General features: G+C 37.5%; 1 protein-coding gene and 1 long non-coding RNA gene across 2 annotated transcripts in view; one reads left to right on the forward strand and one right to left on the reverse strand.

The window, feature by feature from the left end:
• The window catches only part of LOC145325090 (uncharacterized), a 98893-nt gene that overhangs the window by 60063 nt on the left and 10861 nt on the right, over positions 1-27969 (forward strand). The window contains exons 3-5 of the mRNA XM_080167934.1: positions 16262-16373; positions 16745-16876; positions 17103-17180. Of these exons, the coding sequence (XP_080024060.1) occupies positions 16262-16373; positions 16745-16876; positions 17103-17180 (322 nt within the window). The remainder of the gene's footprint in view (positions 1-16261; positions 16374-16744; positions 16877-17102; positions 17181-27969) is intronic.
• On the reverse strand, positions 6466-7114 carry LOC145324209 (uncharacterized). The gene is made up of 2 exons (XR_013881207.1): positions 6951-7114; positions 6466-6685 (listed from the first exon to the last, which is right to left on the reverse strand). It is a non-coding gene; the product is annotated as an uncharacterized LOC145324209 (long non-coding RNA).

Raw genomic sequence — 27969 nt, forward strand, 5'->3', positions numbered from 1 at the left:
AGATATACTACTAAGACTAAAATAGAGATTATATAGAGCTATACAACTAAGAATACATAAGTAATATATAGAGCTATACTACTAAGACTAAAATAGAGATTATATAGAGCTATACAACTAAGACTACATAAGTAATATTTAGAACTATACTACTAAGACTATGATAGATGACATATAGAACTATACTACTAAGACTAAAATAGAGATTATATAGAGCTATACAACTAAGACTACATAAGTAATATATAGAGCTATACTACTAAGACTAAAATAGAGATTATATAGAGCTATACAACTAAGACTACATAAGTAATATTTAGAACTATACTACTAAGACTATGATAGATGACATATAGAACTATACTACTAAGACTAAAATAGAGAGTATATAGAGCTATACAACTAAGACTACATAAGTAATATATAGAGCTATACTACTAAGACTAAAATTGAGATTATATAGAGCTATACAACTAAGACTACATAAGTAATATATAGAGATATACTACTAAGACTATGATAGATGATATATAGAGCTATACTACTAAGACTAAAATAGAGATTATATAGAGCTCTACTACATATATTATAATAGAGATTATATAGAGCTATACTACTAAGACTATAAAAGATATTATATAGTGCTATACTATTAAGACTGTAATAGAGCTACATTATACAAATATACAAAAATTACAATCCCCTTAAAACCCCTCTTACATTAAAAACGCTAGGGGTGAGGCCATATGTAATTAAGTTTAAGTTATTCCTAATAAAAACAAGGATGACAACATCCATAAAAGCGAAGCACTGAAACGGTAGGACAAACGGACATTAACACTTGTATAGCGTCTAAACTGAATAATCAGAATATAAAAGTATAAGAGTCGAAGCAAAATAGTAAGTAAATTTGTTGAAAAACTGCTTGATACAGGATAATGTTTATAGACATACTTACATTTTTAGGACTTGACTATAGAGTTGCTTTGCTTATAATATTGTTTTTTGTTGTCCCAGGAATCAATATACCAAAAATCAGATCAAACGGATAATTAAATCACATAAAAATTTGTTGTTAAAAAGTAGAAAAATGAACATGTTTAAAATGGACATACGGACATTCTGGTAATGATTATAGAGTTGCTACGCTTTCTAAAATGTACCTAACTACTACAGGAATTATCATGCAAAGTTTTAAATCGATAGGACAATTGTAACATGCCTAAATTAACGAATAAAAGTATCTATCTCGGACGGACGGACGGACGTACGGACGGACGGACGGACGGACGGACGTACGGACGGACGGACGGACCGACCCTAATTATAGAAAAGCTTCGCTTTTAAAAAGTCTGATAATGGGGAGTCTATATTTTTGTTGAAAATATAGAAAACAAAGTATTTTAACCTTCCAAAGTTATGATGGAGTATACACCTAGATGTAGAAACCTGTGAAATACAAGGATGACAACATCCATAAAAGCGAAGCACTGAAACGGTAGGACAAATGGACATTAATACTTGTATAGTTTTTGAACTGAAAAATCGGAACATAAATGTATAAATGTCGAATCAAAATTGTAGGTAAATCTGTTGATAAACTGCTTAAAAACAGGATAATGTTTATGGACATACTTACATTTTTGGACTTGATTATAGAGTTGCTTCGCTTATAATATTGTTCTTTGTTGTCCCAGGAATCAATATACCAAAAATCAGATCAAACGGATAATTAAAACACTTGAAAATTTGTTGTTAAAAAAGTAGAAAAATCAACATGTTTAAAATGGACGTACGGACATTCTGGTAATGATAATAGAGTTGCTACGCTTTCTAAAATGTACCCAACTACTACACGAATCATCATGCAAAGTTTGAAATCGATAGGACAATTCTAACATGCCTAAATTAACGAATAAAAGCTATCTATCTCGGACGGACGGACGGACGGACCGACCCTAATTATAGAAAAGCTTCGCTTTTAATAACCATCTATAAATCAATCTGTCTATCAATCTTTTTATTCATATTTTCTACTAGCGGCTTCGCCCCTAGCCTCTAGGGGCTATGCCCCAAGAGGTTTGATCAAACCAATTTTTCGTATTTTAGATTTAAAATAAAAAAGAAAAAAAATTTTTTTTGGGGGGGGGTTAGTCGACCCCACTATTTTAATTTTAGTTTTAAAAGAAAATTTTTTTTTTTTAGGGGGGATGTATTTTTCATTTTTTGGGGGGTTGGGGGTGTCCCACCCCCCAAGAAAATAGTTATAAACCTTCCCGGGACCTATGAGAAGCTACCCTGTAAAGGAGAACCCGATCGGGTCAGCGGTTAGCGAGATCCTTCGCTACAAACAAACAGACACAGAGACACACAGACAGACAAACAGACAGACATCGTTCAACTTTGTATTATATGTAGATATCAATTATATTTTACTAGCGGCTTCGCCCCTAGCCTCTAGGGGCTTTGCCCCAAGAGATGACAACAAAAAAAATAAAAAAATAAAAATAAGAAGAACTAAAGAAATTTTCTACAAAAGAAATTTTCTACAAAAGAAATCTTCTACAAAAGAATTCTTCTACAAAAGAATTCTTCACAAAAGAATATTTCTACAAAAGAATTCTACAAAAAAAAAAAAAAAAAAAAAAAAAAAAAAAAAAAAAAATGGGGGGGGATTTTTTTTGTTTTTGGGGGGGTTGGGGGTGTCCCACCCCCCAAGAAAATAGCTTAAAACCACCACAGGACCAATAGGTATATACCCTGAAGAGTAGAATCCGATCGGTTCAGTGGTTACCGAGATCTTAAGGGACGGACGGACAGACAGACGGACAGACGGTCAGACGGACAGACGGACAGACGGACAGACATCGTTCTACTTTGTATTATAGACTAGCAGCGGAGCCCCTAGCATCTAAGAGCTCAGTAAATATTAAAAAGGATAAGAAGGTATAAGAAAAATAACGTAAAATATTCCAAGTTTATGTTTTTAAAAATAAATAGCCCTAAACCATCACGGGGACAATGTGAAAGAGAACTCAATTATTTTTAGTAGTCATTGAAATCTTAAGCCTCAGACCAAAAAAACTTATTGCTTTATATAATAGGATAGATACATTTTAAAATATATCGATCTATTTATCTATCCTATTATATAAAGCAATAAGTTTTTTTGGTCTGAGGCTTAAGATTTCAATGACTACTAAAAATAATTGAGTTCTCTTTCACATTGTCCCCGTGATGGTTTAGGGCTATTTATTTTTAAAAACATAAACTTGGAATATTTTACGTTATTTTTCTTATACCTTCTTATCCTTTTTAATATTTACTGAGCTCTTAGATGCTAGGGGCTCCACTGCTAGTATATCTTTAAATATCAATTTGTTATGAAAATTTCATACATTAAGAATTAATTCTCTTCCATTTCAAAAAGCCCGGTTTTTATGTAGTTAGCTAAAATCAATATCAACACCACTTTTTTGGTGAACTTTGAAGCAATCTGTACATATCTATTTTAATTTTATTTTTTCAAAAATTCATCTTTTAATCCAGGGCTAGCAGCCACACCTCAGTCACCTGTAAGCCCCAGAGAAATCAACCTTTACCATTTTAAAAATCAGCTGGAAGTATAAACATTACCAAAATATGTCAATGCCTCTTTTAACAAAATTTTCATATCATCTAGACGGGTTTAAAATTGAGGCTTAGTCACTGCTTCTCGTGGCTGTCGAGCCCTGTTTTAATCCCATGAAACTAAATTTTCTGACATATAAAACTAAGTTGAATAAAAGTTATATTTCCTATGTTTCTATGTATCACATATAGGTACTATATATTCAACTCAATATATTTAAAAATATTAGTTTTCAAATCTACATAAAAGCTTGCAAGTAGTTTTAATAAAAGTTTGGACGAGAGAAACTAAAATTGCACACTAACCACGTTCACCCATGTATGTATATAATTTTCTCAGGGAGTAGGGAGGGGACATTAAACTTTAAATTATACTGTAAACTAAACTTTTAGAAACACTTCCTTTCATTCATTAGCCTAAAATCTTTATGAAGTTTTATAGATTCTTGATTGGTTTGTGCCAACTAGAAATGTCAAAACATTGACAGTCAAATTGCCATTGAAGATTCTCTAAAAAGACCTATATGTAAGCTAAGCAAATTCCATTTAGCAAACATATATAAATCTTCTGAAACAAACAGCCATTTTTTGTCAAATAGCTACCCTTTGCCCATAAGTCTACTATATTTAGAAAAGAGCTGATTATTTCAAAAAGTAGCAAAGCTTCAAGAGGACACATAAACTAAAGTTATATTAACCTCCCTTCTGATTTCATTTCATTCGCTATTCATTAATTGTTGTTATCCTTGTTTCGAATATTGGCAAAGAAATAAATCATGCTAATTGATTTCTTTATTGGCCAAATTAAGTAGGGTACATTTTATCACCAGGCATTTAAAACTATTAGATTAGAACTTTAATGTCATTTATCAGTTTGCATTTTAGGTGTCAAACAAATAGTGCTCTACAAAAGTTAACAAGGATGAATGAAACCAAAACAACTCAGCAATCTAAAAAAGCATATAATAAAAAACATGCACTTATTATTTTAGACTTAATAATCAGAAATCTGAAATACAAAGTAGAACGATGTCTGTCCGTCTGGAGCTTAAGATCTCGGTAACCGCTGAAGTGATAGTTTAGTAATAATTTTCAAAAGTATACACATTCAATTGTGCTTAAAATTATAAGGTAGCAAGCGTGTTAGAGTAACTTTAATTAGATTTTTTTTTAATTACTTCCTAACTTCTTGGTGCGTAGCTCCTAGCCTCTAGGTTCAAAGCCACTAGCATAACTATACACTATAGAGTTGCTGTACTACTGATAAGCTGGGTTTGTCAGCCGCACTGAAGCATTAAATTTAACCCGTTTGGATGTTTTGGAAAAAAAATTGGTTCAGGTTTATACTTTCAGCTGAGTTTCAGAATTGCAAAAGGTTGATTTTCTTGAGGTTTATAGGCGACTGGCGCGCGGCTGCCGAGCCCTGCTAACAAGTACACAAATATACATACTTAGATCCTTAGGGAGATGTGTATAAATCCAATTATAGGAAGTTGTAAATGCATGGAAATTTGTTCTACACTATTCTTCTAAACTCAGGGATCTCAGAGATATGTAACTAAAAGAAGTATTAAAATAAGTTTTTCTTTTATACAATTTTCCAGGGATGCATGCAAAGTTCAAAAGTTAATAAATTAGTCTTCTGACCAATTTAAAAATGAAAAGTTCTTGCTTGATTTAATTTTCAGTTTGGAGGAAAGATTTCTTTAAAAAGCAATGATTGGTCCATATAAACTTTATTTAATTTTTCCCCCAGTGTATCTATCCCTTTTTGAATGGACTAAACTCACTTTACAAAATACTTGGACCAAATGAAATTTAAGGTAATCTGTATATTATGAGATTGTCGTAGATTTTAGACAGTTAGATTGCTAAAAATTAAAGATTAGTAAAATTTGATAATATTTACATTGCATTGACATTATGTCTAATGGGAATCCTCAATTTTAGATTCATATCATCTTTCTTAGTGGCTGTTTCCCTCATTCATTAATTGACGGATAAACACGTTCTGTTTCTGGAGGAAAATAGCCTAAAACCATAGTATATAGCTAGCAAAACAATCTTATAATATATGTACTTTTTTTGCTTCTTCAAGTTAACTTCCATAATTGGATTTGATCCTAAATTTTAAAATAAGTTTTCTAGTGTGTGAGCATAATACTTTACACTTTAAACTTTACCTTAAGTCTTTGTCAGAACATTTACAACAAAAATACAAAATTCATACATTAATTAACATTCAACATTTCATACATTTTGTTTGACAAACAAAAATATTTATATTTATGCTTAAATCGTTAATGGAAACTAAAAAATGCAACAATCACAAAATAACAATATTTCAGAATAGTTACTTATCTTCATTGTATTATGGGCAACCTTTTTGCGGATATTAGAATGGAAAAGATTAAAACCAGTTTTTTCAGACCCGAGGGGCCGAAGTACCGGACTAACACAACTTATGATTTTTATTTTGATATTCGTGGAACAGGGGGACTGCCATTTACACATCCAGCAAATTTACAGTGGATGTGTTTTTGCCAGTGCATTGGATGTATATATGACAAACTGAATTTTTACTGTATAAATGACAGTAAAATCGATTCTCATGCCATAAATACATCCAACACTGGCAAAAATACATCCCATATTTTTATACATATGTCAAAAATACATCTAACACTGGCATTTACACATCCATACTTTTTCATTTATATGTCATAAATACATCCAACACTGGTATTTACACATCCATAGATAATAATAAGAAAACAACACACTTGTATATTATTTGAGTTATAATATATTTGTCAGGTTAAAATAGAAAGCATTATAAAGATTTAAATATATTTGTCAGGTTAAAATAAAAAAAAACATCATGTGATGGATTGTTGTGACGATCCTGACCGTGTCACAATTCTATATATTAGTCTACCAAAATCATAAACCAATAAGTCAATTTGGTCTCGGTGACTTTAGATTCAGCAGGGCTAGGTATAATATATTTGTCAGATGTAATCTCCCATCACTCATTTTATGCTCAGTTGGAATACTAAAAAAACAAAATGCAATTTACAATTTGCAAATCAATAATATATATTTTACAAATCAATAACAAGAGCCAATGTAATTGTTTATAACCCCAACTGTTTTAATATATACATACATAATATATATATTAATGAAAATACAAAACGCAAATTACTATTATTTTAATCCCCATATTATAAATTTTAAATCGATAACAAGATCTAATGTAATTGTTTATAACCCCCAACTGTTTTAATATATATTAAACAAAACAAAATAACTTTTACTTCATAATTTGAGGTTCTTCATCAGTCTCTTGAGCGGATCTTTTGATGTATAACGGCAGCTTATTGTGGCCATACAAAGTGCCTCACAGCAACTGAAGGTTGAGTAACCCGAATTTTTCAGAACCCTCCTGTAGAAAAAAATAGCCTCTGGCTCTGCCACAATAAAACAATGAACTAACAATAAATATTTAAATTATAATATTATATAGCAATAATTTGACCACCTGCGGAAATGTATTGATGTTTTGTAGCGAGCATCTTGAGAAAAAGGGAAGTAAATAGGGGGAGAGTAACTAAAATAGGGTAAAAAGTTTAAAACCTATACATACTGTACAAAATCTAATTAATTGTAAATAAATATTCATATAAATCAATCTAGATGTATATTTGCCAGTGTTGGATGTATTTATGACATATCATTGAAAAAGTATGGATGTGTAAATGCCAGTGTTGGATGTATTTATGACATATAATTGAAAAAGTATGGATGTGCAAATGCCAGTGTTGGATGTATTTATGGCATGAGAAAAAGTAAGAAAACATTTTGCCAAAAATACATCAACTGTAAATTTGCTGGATGTGTAAGTGCTATAGCCCCGTGGAACATTGTCTGCAATACGAAGCTATATATGATTTTTCACTATGGCTAAGAACCGGTTCTATTCCAGCGGATATTAATCGGTTTCGAAGCCATACTGGAAACAGTATTCAAAGTCCTAAAATGTACAACTATAAAACTATATAAAAATATCTTTATTCTTTTTATGTAAAAAGTAAAGGTTAAAAGACTATTTTACATTATTTGATTAACTTGTTTAATTAATTCGTTTCTATTAAGGAAAATGTTAATTTTTAAAAGATCAAGTAGTCATGTAAATTTATCTAATTTTAAATATTTTTTTCCAGTTAGAAATTTTAAAACTATACAAAAAAATGAGGTCTTAGTCTTTTATTTATCGAGATGAACAAAAAATAGTGTCTAATCGATCTATAATTATAAAATTGTTAACCTTTCAAAATTAAACTTCGTAGTTAAATTTCGGATTAAGCTATCCTTTTAGTATTTACGGACAAACCGTTTTACGGGCAAGCTTCTCTTCTAAAGAAATAAGTCAAAATGTTATGATTTAAAGCTTAAATCTAAATCTTTTTTAAGTGCACAATAAAAATGGGCAGCTGCTTTTCTTTCTAAATCCAACAAAGAATTGATATGATATTATTATTCTTCTGGTTGACTCTAATGTGCTGGAAATAAAGAAAAGAATATTTTCTTATTCTTTTCTACATAAGAGGTTTCCATATTTTAGAAATTCAATTGTGAATGGTGTTCATACATCACAGAAAATCTTGTCAAATAGCATATTAAATTTTAAAAAGTCTTCCTATATGTATCTTTCTTATGACAATAAATTTATTGTATAGATGTATAACCAGACAACTACCTGAATCCCCCTGTTAAGGAACTTTTTCGTCTGCTAGTAAATTGCTCTTTTGTAACGACTTGGCTGTATAAATATTCCTGACGATATTCGTGGATTTTCAAAGACCCAATTGAAAGTAGGCACAGGGTCCTTAGGAAGGGAACATGACAGTTATTATCCCATTCCCCCTCTACTTTTGTACTCTAATCTTATGATAATTTCCTGTCGTCTTGGTAGTGTTGCTACTATATAACGAAGTATGTCTGTTTGTCACTCAGTCCGTAAAAGTATTTTACATTGCATTAAAACACTATGAAATGATACGAATTTTCCCAATAGACAATTTAATTTTGCTATTAGATAACTGTTTAAACACATTGTGTGAGCGTAACCAATCGAATTGTGTGTGTGAATGGGAGCTTAACAGATTTAATTCAGAACCAGAGAGGGTTAGCTACCTAGATAGATAGACCAGGCCATAGTTTAGTCGGTAGCGTAGCTTTTCTATAGAAAATATGATTTAAGGAGAAGGTTAGCAACCTAGATAGATATGCCAGGCCATAGTTTAGTCAGAAGCATAGCATTTATATAGAAAGTATGGTATAAGGAGAAGATTAGATACCTAGATAGATAGGCTAGGCCATAGTTTAGACAGCAGCGTAGCCTTCTATAGAAAGTATGTTATAAGGAGAAGGTTAGCTACCTAGATAGATAGGCCAGGCCATAGTTTATTCGGTAGCAAAGCTTTTCTATAGAAAGTATGGTATAAGGAGAAGGTTAGCTACCTAGATAGATAGGCCAGGCCATAGTTTATTCGGTAGCAAAGCATTTCTATATAAAGTATGGTACAAGGAGAAGGTTAGCTATCTAGATAGATAGGCTAGGTCATGGTTTAGACATTATCGTAGTTTTTTTATGGAAAGTATGGTACAATAGAAGGTTAGCTACCTAGATACAACAGGCCAAATGGTTTTACCAGCAAGATAAATTGCTAAAGAGTGTATTTTCTTCTATTGGTAATATTGTACGTCTAATAAAAATAAGCTTTTCATAAAAAGTTGGGTTGAAAAATTAATCTTCTATGTGAAAGACATGTGTTTGGGAAAAATGAATAGGTAGTTGGGGGCGTGGCAAAGTTTTCAATGTTTTTGGTTTTAGATTTATTTACTCCACAATTATCTCTTTCCCTTTAAATTATACCTTCTTATTCCTTTTTCAATTTGTTATGCTTTAACAAACAATCTACCTAAATATTTATAATAACAGTTAGGTATTTGAAAGAAATATTTTCAGTTTTTTACATTATTTAGTTTTCTAATTGAATTCTTTAATAAATCTTTAGATTTGTGCAATCTATGATACAAAGTAGAACGATGTCTGTCCGTCTGTCTGTCCGTCTGTCCGTCTGTCTGTCCGTCTGAAGCTTAAGATCTCAGTAACCACTGAACCGATTGGGCTCTACTCTTCAGGGAATATACCTACTGGTCCTGTGATGGTTTTAAGCTATTTTCTTGGGGGGTGGGACACCCCCAACCCCCCCAAAAAAATGAAAATACCCCCCCCCCAAAAAAAATTTTTTTTTACTTTTTCTTTTTAAATCTAAAATACGAAAATTTAAGTTGATCAAACCTCTTGGGGCAAAGCCCCTAGAGGCTAGGAGCGAAGCCGCTAGTGAAATTATAATTTAAAACAAGAATGGCAACATTTATAAATTTTTAAAAATGCAACCAACAGACAGACAGATGGATAATTTTGTTGTTGAGGAATCTTCACAAGTTATTTAAGAAATCTATCGGTGTAAACAGCTGAGAAAATCATATTCAATTTCTCAACCACTTTTGTCAATTGTATTTTTGGTACATACATGTATCTCTTTTTCTATTTACGTAGCTTATGGACGGACGAACAATCTTTTTGAAATGTATAATCACTTCGCGCCAAAGGCTTTTAAAACCAAATATTTTTTTGGTTTTGAAAAGTTTTATTTATGAGAGCATTTTTCCGACATCTTCTGCATTTCAATTTGAAAACTGTCTTTTATTGCCAGAACAATTCTGAAAAGAATAAAAAGGGGGAATAAAATTTTAGATGGTAACCCATTTATATTGTGCATAATGTATATTTAAAGGGGAAGTTTTAATTTAGTTGTATAGGATTTCTACATTAATGGTATATGCGTTAGTTGATTCGCATGGCTTGAAAGTGTAGCAATTCTATGTACATTAAGTTTATTTTAAATATTTTGACAGTATTATTCTTTATATTCATTTTTTTATTCTGAATGAATATATAATTTAATGATATTTTTCTTTATATTAATGATTGTAATGCTCTTTCTTAACCTTTGCTTTTATGGATATTATCATCTATGTTTAATACCTAAAATAAAACAACTATTTATTCTTAGAAAACCTTAAGGTTTAGTATTTTAGAAAACTTTGTACGAAATCATTGAAAAGAAAAAATATAGGAATCAAAAAGGATAGCAATATGAATAATAAATCAATGTACATCACAAATGATCATAAACAAAATCAACCTTGTGTAGATTACAATTTGGTTGGTAAGTTTGAGCTAACTAACCAAGAATTATTAATAATACCGAAAGCTTTTTAGCCAACGAACTTTGGTTACCAGTATAATTTACAGTACAATGTCCCATCCCTCCCTGAAGAAAATTACAGTAATTAAGACACCTTTATTCTCCCCTGTAATTTCATTTTCAAGACTTGGCTTAAAACAATACCTATATACAAAACCTAAACAGGGCAATAAATTAAAATCTTTAGAATGGTTTAACTTAAATTTAACTGTATAGGTCTGTAAATATTCGAATTCTAACTTTAATGTATTTTTCTCTTTTTCAATCAATAAAAATCTTTGGTAAAGTAAAGTCGATTAAAAAGTGATTACCAAAAAGATGATATTAGAAAGAGAATAGATATTTGTCGCATCGTATTATTGATATTCATATAAAAAAATGATTAAAACTAGTTTTGGTAGCTCCGAGGGGCCCTTACTCTTAAGATTTTTCTTTTAATATTTGTGGAAAGTCGTCTGTAATATGCTCCTATGCATGATTTTAAGAGGGTAATCAGCCATACTGAAAACGTTAAAATGATATTCAAATATTCAACTCTTAATTATAAATATAATATGTTTGTTGGTAAGTTAGTTTCTACGCACACCTTAATTTAGGTTTTTACAGAATTTTGTAGCTACTCAATAAATTATATTGTTTTAACTTTTGTTCTACACAGCAGGGGGCAGAGTAAATAATCACAGGTGTCACTCAGGGATCTAAAGGGATAAGACAATGGCCGATAAATTGATGTACATCCCCAATGATGATTATCCCTTCTGTAGATTACAATTAGTACTTAATCAACTATTCAAAGTTCAATAAAGTCTCCAAAGTCGCCAACGAATATAAAAACGTAATAAAACTTTGGGGATATGTAATAAAAAGACCAATGCCCACCCCCTCCCTGGGTTTCAGTCACAAACGAGCTAAACTGATAATAAAGAAAAATTAGAATAGTTTTATCGTTTCGCATTATAGACAGCTTCTGTGAATATTAAGATTAAAAATTATAAGATTAACCCTCTTAGGGGCCAACAAAGGAAACCATCTATAATTCGATGCGATTGATAAATATAAAAATATTGGTTCTTGATCGTAGATAGGGCGTAATCGCTATGAAATAGTATTTTTTCTCAAGAAAGAGAGTTTTTAAACAAAATATTCTTTTTTGTTGTGAAATGATAATGTATATTTCTTTAGTAATTAAGAGAGTAATTACGATAAAACTCACAAATAACACACAAACAAAAATATGCTTCTTAAAGAAATTGCAATCGAAAAAAAATTTTAAACCGTCAAAATAACAATGGCTAATATATTGAAGGGTGGGACATTTGAAATTTGGTGGATAGGAGGGGGGAAGGGGCTAATCCGTATTATTAAGGGATTACAATTATTGTCTGACTGACTTTTACCTTTTTTATGCATATACTCAAAGTGTTTTTATAAATCCGCAACTTTTATTATTAGCTAAATTATTTCAGAAAGATATTTTTTAATGTAAAAAGAAACCATTATACTTAAACGTTCCTTTTCATGCAGTAATTTTTAGCAAGTTGTTTATAACATTTATTTAAATTTTATTTTGCAGTATTATAAAAAGGTTTGCTAATAGAATTGAGAAAAAATAATGATAGCTAATAGGTTCATGGGAAAGGTTCAGTTGTAATTCCTGCGCTAGTTCAATAGTAGATTTTTTATTAAATTTCTTTCTTCTCTTTTTTAGCGACTTAGATGTTTTAGTATTTTCAATGCCATTGGCTGATATTCAAAGACCCAATTGAAAGTCTGAACAGGGTTCACACCCTATGAACATACAATTATTGAACCCCTTACCCTCTATTTTTGATAACAAAACACTTGATATGGCATTTTTTTGATTGCCTTTTTAATTTGGACATCAAAATCATAAATGATACAATCATCGATTTGCATTAGTAACGCCTTCTGACAAAGACATGTACAGACTGACGGACTGACCTTGTTTCAAGAGTAAGTGTGCAAATAAAAGGAAAACAAGGATGACAACATCCATAAAAGTGAAGCTCTAAAACGGTTAGAAAACGAACATTTAGAACTTGAAGAGTGTCAGAACTGAATAATCAGAGCTGGATCTTTAAATGTGTAGCCGTTGGCGTGGCTGTAGCCGTGGCCGTAGTCATGGCTGTGGCTTTAGCAACGCTTTAGCCACACTAATGGACTGTGGTCACTTTTAGCGTGGTTAACCACGCTACGACTATGACGACGCGTTGCCAATATGATTTAAAGATCGCATTTTTTTTTGGCCACGGCAACGCGTGGTTAATATGATTTAAAGATCGCTATTAGGTTGGTGGCTGTAACTCTGACCACGACTACGGCAACGGCTACGCTTTTAAAGATCCAGCTCAGAATATAAATGTTTAAAAATTGAACAAAATTGTAAGTAATTTTGGTTGAAAAACTGCTTAAATGCAGGAAAATGTTTAAGGACATACTTACATTTTTACGACTTGAATTATTGAGATGCTTCGCTTATAACATTGTACTTTGTTGTCCTAGAAATCAGTATTTAAAAAATCAGATCAATCGGATAATCATATCATATATTTTTTTGGTCAAAAAAGTTAAAAATCAACATGTTTAAAATGGACATACGGACATTCTGGTAACGATTATAGAGTTGCTACGCTTTTTAAATCGTGTCTAACTACAACTTAATCTCATGCAAAGTTTAAGGTCGATAGGATAATTCTAAAATTCTTAAATTTAGGAAAAAAGCTAACCGTTACGTACGGACGGACGGGCCGAACCTTATCATAGAAAAGCTTCGCCTTTAAAAATAGCTCAAAATTGTTATTGTAGAAACTGGGTGTGGTAATGAGATTAAAAGGGATGGTGCTTAATATTTCTTTTAACTAATCCTAATAATCTAGAATTAATAATAATAATAAAAATGCAAATATTTATAACATTAAACTTATCAATTTTATCAAATGTTTTAAAACTTTACTTATAAAAAAAAATACTATTGAAATGTGTAAGAACTCAATAATTTAGAGAGTAAGATATTTCAGGGAGGAGGGGACAATATGGGCTGTTTATTACACTAGTCCCGAAAGGCATATAAGAACGTTTTCTTATTCGTTGGCTTAACAACCTTGGGGGATTTTATTGAATTTCGATTGATTGGTGTTTAAACTTTTCAACAATAATTATAATCAACAGAAGAGGGTTATTTTGTGTATCACATAGGGGATGTACAGTACAATGTACATCAATTTATCGGCTATTGTCGTATCCTTTTAGATCCCTGAAAATATTTAGCATTTTTTTCCTTGTTATACAGGGTGTTTTTTTTTAATAAGTTAAAAGTATTGCTTAATTTAACCCACTTGCCATTGACAGAAATTAATAATCTATATCTTAATTTCTTCATTGATGTGGGACATTTTGTATGAGAAAAAAATATTTGGCGATTTTCAACAAATTCTGCCTTAAAAACAGGTTTTTCTAAAGTACCTATTTTTGGAAGATTTTTGGATCATGACTAATTAAAAAGTGTGCAAAAATGGGTACATTTTTAAAAATCAAATTGCGCGGCTTGTGTTAATAGTAGAAAAATGTTATGCATATCGTTAGAATCGTCATAAACTCTAGTTTTTAGGTTTTTAAGAACTATTCCTGTGCTACGTATAGTTTAGGATCGCTACGTGGTAAAATGTTCCAACTTACTTCAAATTTTTAACATTTCTCACATTTTCCAATGTAGCTTCTATACTACAAATAGCATGAATATGATACATATATTTCCAAAAACTAGAGTTTATGACAATTCTAACGGTATGCATAACATTTTTCTACTATTAACACAAGCCGCGCAATTTGATTTTTAAAAATGTACCCATTTTTGCACACTCTTTAAATTAGTCATGATCCAAAAATCTTCCAAAAATAGGTACTTTGGAAAAACCGGTTTTTAAGGCAGAATTTGTTGAAAATCGCCAAATATTTTTTTCTCATACAAAATGTCCCACATCAATGAAGAAATTAAGATATAGATTATTAATTTCTGTCAATGGCAAGTGGGTTAAATTAAGCAATACTTTTTACTCAATAAAAAAAACACCCTGTATTATCAATCAGACTTTATTGACAAGTAACTATACTTATGTAATCTTATAAAAATGTTTTTGGTCAAGGAGGTTAGTTAGAAAAAGGGGATAGTCCCTATCGTGGCAACGCCCCTTGAGGGGCGATTCGTCGTATTTTGAAAATGGCTTTTTATAGGTTATTGTAGGTTAGGTTAGGTTATATTGGATTAGGTGATTGTCCCAGGGGATTATGCAATTGGCCCCGCAGGGTTAGAGCCCCCCGCAGGGGCTAGAAATAGTAGAAAAGCTACTGTGAAAAATACGAAGAATCGCCCCTTAAGGTGCGTTGCCACGAAAGGGACTATACCCAGAAAAAGATTATGATCTAAATTTTATCGAATTAGATTATTTAAGATATTGAGTTTTTTTTATCTACTTAATTAACCCGATTGATTTCTCTATGTCAGAAATAGGAATGGGTTTAGGCTATTTTTTTCTTTTTAATGAGGATTGCTATAGATTCTTTTCTTTCTCTACCTTTAACTTTGAACACAGAACCTCTAGATGCTAGGGGCGCAACCACTAGTCTAAGAATAAAGTGTCTATTTGTAAATTTAGAGAGATAAACAATTGTTAGGATTCTATTCATATTTGGATATTTAAATTTCTTCCAATCCAATCAAACAGTAAAATAACCTTAAACAAGACAAGGAACAGTACAAAGATCGCAGAAAATTAAGTCACGCATACAAAAACAAATAAATATCATAATAATTAATAGTTGTTCTTCATATGAGAGTAGTCTAGAAACTTTACAATTATACCTTCTTAAATATAATTGGAGTCTTAAATTAACTATTAAAATGTTCATAATGTTTTTTAACTTTTTTAATTCAACCAAACCAATTTGTCTAAAAATGTGAAACAAAGACAAAAATAATCAAAGTAGTAAAACCATTGGAATTTAGGGGGATTCTGCACAGAGATAGGGGACAATGGGTTGTTAATTACACTAGTCCCCAAAGTTTTATAATTATGCTTTCTTATTCGTTGGCTCAAACGTTTCAACAACTAATTTTAATCTACAGAAGGGGTAATTTTTTTTATTAGCATTGGGGATGTACATAAATTTATCGGCCATTGTCTTATCCGTTTAGATCTTAAGGGATTCTGCCTTCTACTCGTTGGATAATACCTCGTTGGTTTCATCATTTAATGATTTTATTTTTTCAGGTGGCGCAGAAGGCACCTTCCTGCAGTTTAGCTACCGTCCAATCCAACCAGTATCCAGTGAGAGCAAACACAAACCAGTTTTTAGCCTTGCTGAACTACATCTGAAAACCAGGCATTGAAAACTATAGATTACCAGAAAAAACTTATTAACATTAACTGATTTATCACATATTGAATAATTGAATTGTAAAAACTATTTGGGTTAAGAAAGAAAATAAGTAAAATATGATTTTCTCTGCTGCTATTTCGGATAAAAGGTGGCTTTATTAAACAGATATAACATAACAAATCTGTATTTTGATATTATACTGAAATCCGATTTTGAACTTTGCTACATATGGTTATTATTAACCTTGTTTTTAAAAGATTGATATCATTAGATATTAAATTATTCTCTGGCTAGTTTCACTATACTACATGGATGAAAAATATTTTTTATTAAAAAGCTACCTCATTCTCATCTATAATTTTCTATGAAACAAGGAGAAGGAGACACAAGACAGCGAGGGATGAAAAATCCTCTAACCCAAATTCTGATATCTATACTGTTGAATTCAGAACTATTGTGAGTGTGGAGGGGGGAAGAGAAATACACCTCCCCTTACATTCTAATAGGTAACAACTTTTTTTTAAGCAAGGCTGCTCTATGATTTACGTTGTCTGTACGTCAGTTTGTAGTCTGTAACGCTTTAAGGGAAGTCTGCTTTTCTCAACTGCAATTTAAGAGAAACTGTTGATAATTTTGTTCAGATTTAATGTCCAACTGTTTCTCTGATTTTAAGTGACAAAAAAAGAAATAAAAAAATTATATTAGAATATAAAAAATGTATAATTTGTTTAGATATCCTGGTTGGAAGAGATTTGATATTACAGAATTATTTCAAAACCTGGAAGGACCCAGCTATACTGTTTTCCTAAGGTAACAAGGATGTGGTAGATGTAGAGTAGCTGCGCTACATATAGTCAATAAGAACAAGGAAAATTATGTCAACTATTAGCGCAGCAACAATAAGATAACAAAATTTTATTAAATGACTAGTGAACAAAATAATTAGCCAAGTAGAAGTAAATCTTTCTAAACGTTTAAATTATCTTTGCTGCAAGCGTATTTATGTTAGTTGTGGAGTAATTGATACCATACTCTATATAATTATTTATACAAATTATAAGACAAACAAACATATAATAATTATAAAATAAATTTGTATTTAGTAATTATTGAGAATAAAAATTTAGAATTAACTAAATAAAATAAAGCTGTGTGGTCTTAGAGCATCTTCTGCATTTATTAAAATTCATAGATAAAGATTCTAGATTTGATTTTCTTAATGTCTTTCGTCAGCCCTTTAAATCTTTCTTTTAAATGGTAATCAAAATAAGCGAAGCATACTCTTCAACTCTTATTCCAGATTGCTTAATTAATATCTATATGTTAAAGTGAGATACGACAGCAAAAGAAATTCGAAGAAATAGAAGAAAAAAATTAGAGAAAGAATAAAAAGGGAGGGAGAAAAACAGAGATTGAGCTAAAACTAAAAATATAAATAGTTATGTTTTAAACACAGAAAAATATAGAGTTATCTTTTTTTAAAGACAAAAAGTAATGTAAAGGATAACAAACTATTTTGTTGTTGACTATACTGCATTCTCAAAGTAATATTGTGGTAAGCCGAAGCGTTTCAGCTCACCGGTTGCGAGTTCGAATCCAACGAGCCCTAGCCTTGAAGTATTCTACCAAAACAAACTAGCAGGATTTAGTCATACAGAAATTATATATTTAACTGAATACATTTACAATGGGTGGTTACTATATATATACAAATAAATTATAACAATAGGTTAGGTTTGAAGGGGGTGTGGGAGACAAGGGCGTAGCCCGCGGCGGTAGACAGTCTGTGGGGGTAGCTGTGGTAAAAGGGGAGGCACCACCTCCCGGTTGTATAGTTGCATGAGGGGCGCGTGATTGCTGCGTGTCCGTGCCCCTCCCCTATTTAGCCAGTCCAGTTTGACCGCTGCGCAACGGGGTCATCTGCGGTCATGAGGTGAATGGTGATATAATAGGATTAGTGCAGAAGGCTTGACATGATAAGCCACTGCGTAGCAACTCTGTAAACTACCCGTCCGTCTGTTGCCGTATTACCACAACCTCCCCTTCAAGGGCTGCGGGGCTCCCGAGCCACCAGGCCTTGAACCTGGGGATACGGCAGCCTCTGTCTGCGAACGACAACATCTTCCTGGGGCACAGCTCGGTGCAGGACAGCTCTGGCTATACAGGCTCCGCAGGACACTCGCTGCTCGGTCTGGCTGTGGTTGGATATCAGCATTGTCAACTCCCGGTTGGCTTCCAGCCGCGGGTTGGCGACAGCCAGGCCCCGTCGTTGGAAGTTTGGCCTTGTCTGCAGGACTAGTTCTGTCTCGGCTGGTAACTGAACACGGAGGCCTAGGCTCACTCTAGAGGCTCCCAAGGGGGGAACAACGATGGAGGAAGGCGCGTAGAACTCCATGGGGGCGCCTGCCTGGTCCAGGTTGCTCGGCCTCTTAGCTCCCACTCGGAAGGGGACGGCTGTCATCAGTAGGGGACACATCGCTTCAGCTTCACCCTCTGGGGCCGCCACTTCCATCTCAGTGGCCGCTTCTCCTCCTGTAGGCTCGCTGCTGGCCGGCAGGGGCTCCATGTCAGCATCAGGGTTCCAGATTGCATCCCTAGGCGGTTCTGGGGCTGGCGGCGGCAGCGGTGGTTCGTTGGGTTGGTGCTGCAGGTTCTCTTCTACTGGGTCACGATCCTGGCCGCTAGGCTGTGGGGCGGCGGCTGCCGGCTGGTACACTGGAAACTGTCCTGGGTCACTAGCTGGCAACGCCGCAGCTCCAGCTGGCAGCTCAGTGGCGTCCTTGTCGCCGTCCAGGTCGCCTCGGATGTCTGCTGGAATCTGCTGGGCAGTTACATCTCCGGTGTATTTGCGCAGTCGGCCTACATGCGCGGTGATTTCCGAGATCTTGGCTGTTGGAGAGGCAGGTTTGATGACATAATGGACGTCTGTGGCTTGTCTCACTACCTTCCAAGGGCCAGTCCACCTCTTGGTAATCTTGGCTGACTTCCCTGGCACCAGGCGGGGGGCTAGATACCAGACCAGGTCTCCAACTTTGTACTTGGCTGTGCCTTCGTAGGCGGCCGCGCTCCTTCGGATGGTTCCCTCCTCTCGCTGCTGGATTGCGTCGTACACGGCATGGTATCGTTGCAGGAGAGCTTGGACGTTGGCTGGGACTGAGGCATATTCAGTGTCTGGCAGCCGGAGTACCATGTCCACCGGGAGCTTGGCCTCTCTCCCAAAGTAGGCCAGGAAAGGGGTCACGCCCGTGGATCTGCAGGCCTTGGTATTGTAGGCGAAGGCAATGGCAGGCAAGTGTGGCTCCCAGTTGTTGTCGTCTCTGTCCAGGAACAGCCGCATGCCTGTGTTGAGCGTCCGATGGAACCTCTCCACCCGGTTGGACTGCGGGTTGTAGGGCGGTGGATGTGTCAGGCCAATCTCAAGCTTGGAGGCCAGTTCCTTGAATACCTGGCCAGTGAACTCCATTCCATTGTCGGAGTGGATCTTCAGGGGACATCCGAACGTGGCCAGGTGGCGGTGCAGTAGGGTTTCAGCCACCGTGAGAGTGCGCTTGTTGGGGATGGCGTAGAGGCTGACAAACCGGCTGAACCCATCCTGACAGGTGAGGATGTAGCGGTTCCCGGCTGGTGTCTCTGGCAGGGGCCCTACCAGGTCAATAAACAGGACTTGCTGTGGATACCCCTGGCGGGAGGGCACGTGTATTCCTAACTTCAGCCTCTCCTTGGTGACCTTCTGTACACACTCAGGGCAAGTCTGAACCATCAGGCGGACGTCACGGGACAGGTTGGGCCACCAGAAATGCATGGCGACGCGGGCAATAGTGGCGTCCATCCCAAAATGCCCCGCCATGGGGGTCCCATGGGCCAGAAAAAACGCGTCCTGCTGGAGGGCCGAAGGCAGCAGGTAACTTGTCCTCTCCCCTGTCAGGGTCTGGTCGGTGGTGGTGAGGCAGCCATGCTCGTCAAGTCCCAGGGCTGCGAAGCGGCTGGCATACTGCTGCTCGTCCCTGTCCTTGCCTCGCAGCTCAGCCTTAGTTGGGGCCTTTCCGTCGGCCACCCACTGGCGGACACGGAGCAGGAGGGGATCCTGTGTCTGTGCTTCTAAGACTCGGGCCGGGTCCAGCCGTGCTGCGTAGGGTCTGCCAGCTGCGGGCTCCCCTAGCTGGCAAAGGGTGTGAAGGTACTCAGCCTGCTCTGCTAATTCTTCGGCGGTGGCTGTCGGCATATTATCGTCCTCCCGGCGGCTGAGGGCGTCAGCATTGGTATTCTGGGTGCCAGGACGATGGCAGACAGTGAAATCTAGGGCCGCTAGCTCCTCCTGCCAGCGGGCCACCATCCCTGTGGATGTGTTCAGCGACTTCATCTGTAGCAAGGCTGAGGAATCAGTGTTGATCTGGAAACTACGGTAGGACAAGATGCCGTGAAATTTCCGAATTCCATACATGATGGCGGCCATCTCTCCCTTCCAGGATGGGTAGCGAGTTTCGGGGTCGGTTGTCTTGCGCCCCACGGCGGCAATGAGCCTCTCCTTGCCGTCCTGGCATTGGCTGAGTATGGCAGAGATGGCGCGGCTGCTGAAGTCTGTGGTGAGCTGGAACACGGCTGGTAAGTCAAACCTGGGTGGCGCTCGGATGGGGGCTTGGCGAAACTTGTCCTTGAGCTGTACCAGCTGGGCTTCCATCTCAGCCGTCCAGGTCAGTGTCTTGGCCGTTTTCTGCCGATTCATCTCGTAGGTGAGGTCGGCATACTCTGGGATGAACAAGCGGTAGTAGCCAAAGAACCCCAGGAGCACCAGCAGGTCCTTGGGGGTGATGGGGGCCGGCCAGTCAAGGATGCGGTCAATATAATCCTCTTGCATGGCTATCCCCTCACGGCTGAGGGTGTGGCCCAGGTAGTCTACTTTGGCTCGAAACAGCTTGGTCTTGGCTGGCTTGAGGCGGATTCCTCCCCTGCGGTGGGCTTCCAAGACTTCCCAGAGCCTAGCCAGGTGGGCCCAGGTGTCTTGGTGAAAGGTCAGGACATCATCAAGATATGACTGGAGGTTGGCCGTGCCTAATGGGTTCAGGACCCCTGCAATAAATCTGGAGTAGACAGATGGCGCTGTAGCTAGGCCAAAGGGCATCCTTTTCCATTGGTACAAGCCTCTGGGGGTGGTGAAGGCGGTGCAGGGCCGGCTGTCCTCGGACACTCGGATGGTGTAGTACACAGCCACCGCGTCTAAGGCACTGTAGACGCGGTGTCCCCCGGCTCGTTCTACCAGCTGCTGGATCCTGGGCAAGGGGTAGCTGTCCAGCTCAAGACACTTGTTGAGGGCCCTGTAGTCGACGGCCCAGCGGGTGCTCCCGTCCTTCTTCTTGATGGGCACCAGGGGGCTGCTCCAGGCGGAGTCTGAAGGCTCTATGACTCCCTCTTGCAGCCAGGTGTCCAGTTGCTTCTCCGGCTCAGCCTCCTGCCGCGGGTTCAGATCCCTAAATCTCTGGCGGATCGGCTGGGTCCCTGGCTTGAGGCGCAGCTGTAACTCTACTACATCAGTGCAGCCGGGGGTAGAGTTTGAGAAGACATCTCTGTACTCTGACAACATGGTCCAGACCTCCTTCTTGAGCAGGGGGTCCTTGCGCAGAAATTCGTTCTCCTCCATCTCAAGGGCTGCCCACAGCTGCTGCATATCTGGGGGCTCAACAGGCTCTTGGAACGAATGGATACGAGGGGGAGGCTTGTCAGAAACCTCCAGAATGTCGGGCTTTACCAGCTCCCCAGCCACGGGGAGGCCGGCGTTCAGCAGGAGAGGCATCTCCCCCTCATTTACCACCAGCACTCGGAACAGGCTGGCGGAGCCAGGCCTGTGTGCATACAGGCCTTCTGGGATGACAAGATACTCCCCAAACCTCTGTTCTGGGGCAGATAGTTGGATGGCATCCTTGGTACGGTGTCCCACTAGCTCAACAGGGACAGCCATGACACCGCGGCCAGGCAAGACCACCCTCTTGGCCGTACGGAGTTGGGGTGGTTGGCCATCGGTTGGAGTGACAGCGCTTAGCCTGTACGTGGCTGGCACGGGGTCAGCTTCGGCTCCGGGAGCCACCGGCCGCGATTTGACGGGCTCGGCGCCGGGAGGGGCTGAGGTGTTGGAGCCATGCGTGGCTCCGAGGGCGCCCGGCCACGATTTGACGGGCTCGGCGCTGGGAGAGGCCGGGGTGCCGGGGCCAGCCTTGGCTCCGTGGGCGTTCGGCCGCGACTTGACGGGCTTGGCGCCGGGAGAGGCTGAGGCATCGGAGCCATGCGTGGCTCCGGGGGCGTCCGGCCACGACTTGACGGGCACAGTGCCGGGGGGGGCTGAGCGTGGCTCCGAGTGCATCAGACTGCGACTTGACGGGTCTGGGCTCGGACTTGGCCGGTTGGGTTGCTGGGGGCCCCAGGTAGAGGGGGCCAGGTGGACACGGCTGGCCGTTGATGAAGGTGTCGGCGGAGAAGATAGGCTCTGGAGGGCTGGAAATCTCGGGAAACGTCGTTGGCAGGTTCTCCAGAGGCACCTTGGGTACTGGGGGCAACCCCATGGCTAGCAGGTTGGTCCCCCTGTGGGCGTTCAGCGCAGCATCCACCCAGTGCGTGCCTTTCTCGACTACACGCGGCTGCTCTGGCAGTGGGCCTGGCAGAGGCCCCTCGTAACTCAACTCTCTCTCGGCTGTCTCCCGGTCTATGGGGACGCCACGGAGTGGGATAAACTCCCCACGCACCCACAAGCAGGGGGGTTGCATGTCGAAACAGAGCCTAGTTCCGAACTCCTTGAGAAAGTACCCTCCTAGGTTCAGAGGGTGTGAGAGATTCCGTACCACAGTCACGTGGTACAGATGGAGTATAAGAGTGTGTGAAACTGCCATATATAATTCATATAATTTTCCAATTACCTGAAGGGGCTGCCCTTCCTCATTAGCAGTCAGGATTTGGGTGTTGTCTGGAACCAACATGCGCTGCATGCCCATTGCGTGCATGAGGTGTTCAGAAATGACGGCAGACCCTGGTACACGGTTGCCAGAATCTACCATGGCATCAACCTGTACGTGCTGGGCAGGGTCAGGAGTAGGAAACCTCACCCTGATGTGGCAGGGGAAGTGGAGGTCCTGCCCTTGAGACAGGGGGGCCTCTCGCTCGGCTGGGGTCGGCAGAAACTTCGGCGGTGGCCGAACCGCAGCTATGGTAGTATCGCTTACCATGGTGTGTGTGTAGACCGCTGGTGGTGGCTTATACTGTAGCTTCGAATCACTAGAGCTTATCAATTATCACTGGGTCAACAATTTTATATTTCTTTTTATCACTTGGTTGACATTTATACACACTTATGTGTAGTTATCACTAGGAGCTCTAGGTGTGATTCTGGAAGCACCGGCAGCAGGGAATGTCCGTCCTGCAAGGGTCAGATGGATGGCGGCGGCAGGGAATGTCCCGTCCTGCAGCGCCGCTGGTTCGAATCCCGAAAGATGGCGGCAGGGAATGGCCCTTCCTGCAGCGCCTCGGGTTCGAATCCTGGGAGGCAGCGGCAGGGAATGTCCCGTCCTGCCGTGCCTTTGGCTCAAATTCTGCTATCCGTCGCAGTGGTAGGTCTTACTTGTGTGCTGAAGCTTCGCAGCCACACATTGCCTTCTCAGGGAGACCAGCACTTAGCTGTCCGTCTCGTAGGTTTGGCCTGGGTGTCCTGGGGCTTGTCCCAGCTACACTTGCCAATTTAGACTCAGTTTTGTAGCCGTCTGAGCTAAATTATCCGATTACCGTGGCTGCGCACCTAGCGCTACTCCTACACGGTACGGAAAAACGCCGTAAACTGGCGCTTTTAGCAGGCTAAATCTGCTTGCCGTAGGCCAGAGGCCTACATAATGCGTTCAAATGATGGAAAATCGACCTAAAAAGGCCGTCTCACGGGTCAGTTGGCAGCTGACTGTCCCCTTACTTGCAAAAGGGTCCAATCAGAGGTAGAATAGGCTAAATTCTGTAGGGCTCGATTGAAACACGCTGACACCAAGATGTGGTAAGCCGAAGCGTTTCAGCTCACCGGTTGCGAGTTCGAATCCAACGAGCCCTAGCCTTGAAGTATTCTACCAAAACAAACTAGCAGGATTTAGTCATACAGAAATTATATATTTAACTGAATACATTTACAATGGGTGGTTACTATATATATACAAATAAATTATAACAATAGGTTAGGTTTGAAGGGGGTGTGGGAGACAAGGGCGTAGCCCGCGGCGGTAGACAGTCTGTGGGGGTAGCTGTGGTAAAAGGGGAGGCACCACCTCCCGGTTGTATAGTTGCATGAGGGGCGCGTGATTGCTGCGTGTCCGTGCCCCTCCCCTATTTAGCCAGTCCAGTTTGACCGCTGCGCAACGGGGTCATCTGCGGTCATGAGGTGAATGGTGATATAATAGGATTAGTGCAGAAGGCTTGACATGATAAGCCACTGCGTAGCAACTCTGTAAACTACCCGTCCGTCTGTTGCCGTATTACCACAATATAACCTTTAATGTTTAATATAAATTTATGGCATAAGCCTTGACTCTGTATTCCTTGACTAAGGTTTAGAATCTAATAACACATGGATATATTACATTGGACTGTAAAGTTTTATAACCACGTTATCTTATCGTTGGCTCAAAAATCTTTGGGTACTTTAATTGATTTTTAATTGGTTAGTTCCAAAGTTGTAGCGTCAAAATTTTCCAACAATCATTATAATCTATGGAAGGAATGATTTTGTTTATTATCATTAGGGATGTTATCGTCATTTATCGTTGGACAGCTTTCATTTAAAGAGAAGCATTGTATTTGTTTTTTAAGATGTATATTTACTGATTAGGGTCTACTGTAATTGTAAAGCTTTATCCACAATCAATTATTCTGGTTGTATCTTTATCTGTGATTCAAAGAGAATAAGTGTTCATCCAATAACCATAATATTCCACTCACCCCCAGATAAGAAATGATTGTCCTGCGATCTATGAATGCATGACGGTATTGTTGAAAAAGGATAACTAAGCTTATTATATAGCGCAACAATAAGTTAAGCAATTTATCTTTCCCTTTCATGAACACAATCAGAAAAGGTGTCAACATTTTTAAGTGTGTTTTGTCCACCCCCTGGCAAAACTCTGTTCACGCCACTGATTACACTTCAAAGTCTTTTAATTCTTTAAAGGTAATAATTCTTGTTATATCAAGTAAAAATAGTTAAAGTTTAGTTGTTTTGTTATAATACAATAAAAGATGCCTATCTGTTGCCCAAATCCTTGTAAGAATCTTGCACTCTTAACTCACTAAATGACAAGTGCAAACAGATACCAAAGTTTGTTACCAACAAGTTGCAAATTCAAATTTAGCGCAATGATATTATTTTTAGCAAATAAATCTCAAAGTTCATATCCAATTAAATCTTTAGTTTACACCTGTAATGTCAATATTATAATGCCATTTTGTGATGTTTTACATTTGTTTATTATTGTGATTGTTTATTACTTTAGGTCAGGTTAAGTTACATTAGGTAGAGTAGCCCTACAAAGTTAGTTGCTTCCGCAGAGGTTTAACAAAGGGAAATAAAATACCACTCATTATTATTTTTTTTAGAAATTAAGTTGGTGTTATCACTGCTCATTGGGTATTTTGCATCATTGTTATGTATAATTGAATTAATTACTATAGATAATACTTAATTTTATCTACTTTGAAATACATATTTATGTGTCTTCTTTTAAGGATCTCTCAGAGATAGCGGGATGACTATTAATGAATTATGTTCGTTTCTGTGGATAGATAATAGTTATTTCTTTCATCGTATTATAAACGGCTTTCCGCGGATATAAAATGTACAATTATAAGATTAAAACTAGTTTTTTTAGCTCCTAGGTGCCGAAGGCACGGGCTAAAATAACTGGTTTTAATCTTATGATTGTACATTTCTATATTCGTAGAAAGCTGGATATAATACGATGCTATAGACATAGTTTTTTCGTATGGATGAGAACCGGTTCCTATCCACCGGATTCGAATGAATACGAGAAAATAAATTATATTAAGATTAAAGATTTACCATGGATTGAGAAGACATTAGACTGTAAATTACATTGGTACCCAAAGTTTTATAAAAAGTTTAGTTATTTGTTGGCTCGAATTTTGATTGGTTGGTTCAAAACTAATAGTGCTCAAAATTTTCAATAAATACAGAACGATTGATTTTTTATGGTTATTTTGTATGTATTGTCTTATTCCTTAATATCCATGAGATTGGCAGAGTAACTAAATAGGTCCCATTGACTCATTCCTATCTCCGTGTGATTGCATTTTGTTGATATAAATGTAGATTAATGTCGACAACGACACAAATATACGGGTCACGATTTCAATGTCAATAGGAATTCCCTGTTAACTTTTATGTTGGGAAATAGTCATTCATCGCTTCGTATTATAGACAGCTTTCCGCGGATAATAAAATGGAAAATTATAAGATTAATTCAAGTGTCCTTTGCCCCGTGGTGCCAAAGGCTCTGGTTAACAAAACTTTTATCACGTTTATAATTTTATTTAATTATTCGATGAAAATAGGTCACGCATTTTTTAAGTATAACACAGAACCGGCTCTTATCCAGTGTAGATAAATCGGTTTCGAAGCCATACTGGAAATGTTATTCCAAAGCAAAAGCTATTATTAAAAGGTTTATCGGCAGTTTTCATCATGTTTCATTTGGACCACTAACTAACTTATTGTTTCTGTTTGTTAGTATAGGTTAAGTAAAGTTTAGAAACTCATCCCGTAGGGTTAGGTCCAGTGGGGACTTTTTGTATATGCTTGACATTGTCAGAATTGAAAAAGACCCGAATGTTTTAATTATGTCATTGTCATTAATGAAAACCACAAATAATTATCTTTTTTGAATTCTAGTATTTGTTTTGTAGTAAAAAAAACTACGGTCAAAAACAAATAAATTAAAGCTAAGTAAATAAAAAATCATGCAATGACTAATTAATTAAAAATAAATCATTGTATTTAAATGTTTTAAAGTATACCAATAACAAGTTTATATTAAGGATCATAGCTGCTCGACAAGTCTACATGTAAGGCTATGAATATTCTTATATAAAGCTAAAAGTATGTTTGTCTGTACTTTAAGACCTCACAAACCGCTGGACCAATATAGCTCTCCTTTACAATGAGGCTTCTTATTATTCTTTAATGTTTGGAATTTTACCTTAGACTGGGTTCAGTAGCCATAGCTGCAAAAAAAACTTATTTAAGAAGCTGCGGCTTGTTCTTGGAAATTCTAGGCCGCGGCCGCTGAATAGACAACAAGCATTTTATCATTTATTTGATATGTATTAATCAAAATTGATAAATCATCTTAATCCATTTGCAAACTGATAAATATAACAACAAGGATGACAACATCCATCAGTAGAAATATGCTTAAATATAAAATAATGGTAATGTTTACAAGAAATTTTATCTATTTTTATTCGCAGCTGAGAAAAACATGTTTATCTTTTAAAATTTTCATTTCACAGTGAAATGGACGGAAAATAAGTTTTAATGTTATTGGGAAAGTTTAAAAGACAGACAGACAGA

The sequence above is a fragment of the Acartia tonsa genome, chromosome 7 (assembly GCF_053477335.1).
Source record: "Acartia tonsa isolate MP-2025a chromosome 7, ASM5347733v1, whole genome shotgun sequence".
NCBI lineage: Eukaryota > Metazoa > Arthropoda > Copepoda > Calanoida > Acartiidae > Acartia > Acartia tonsa.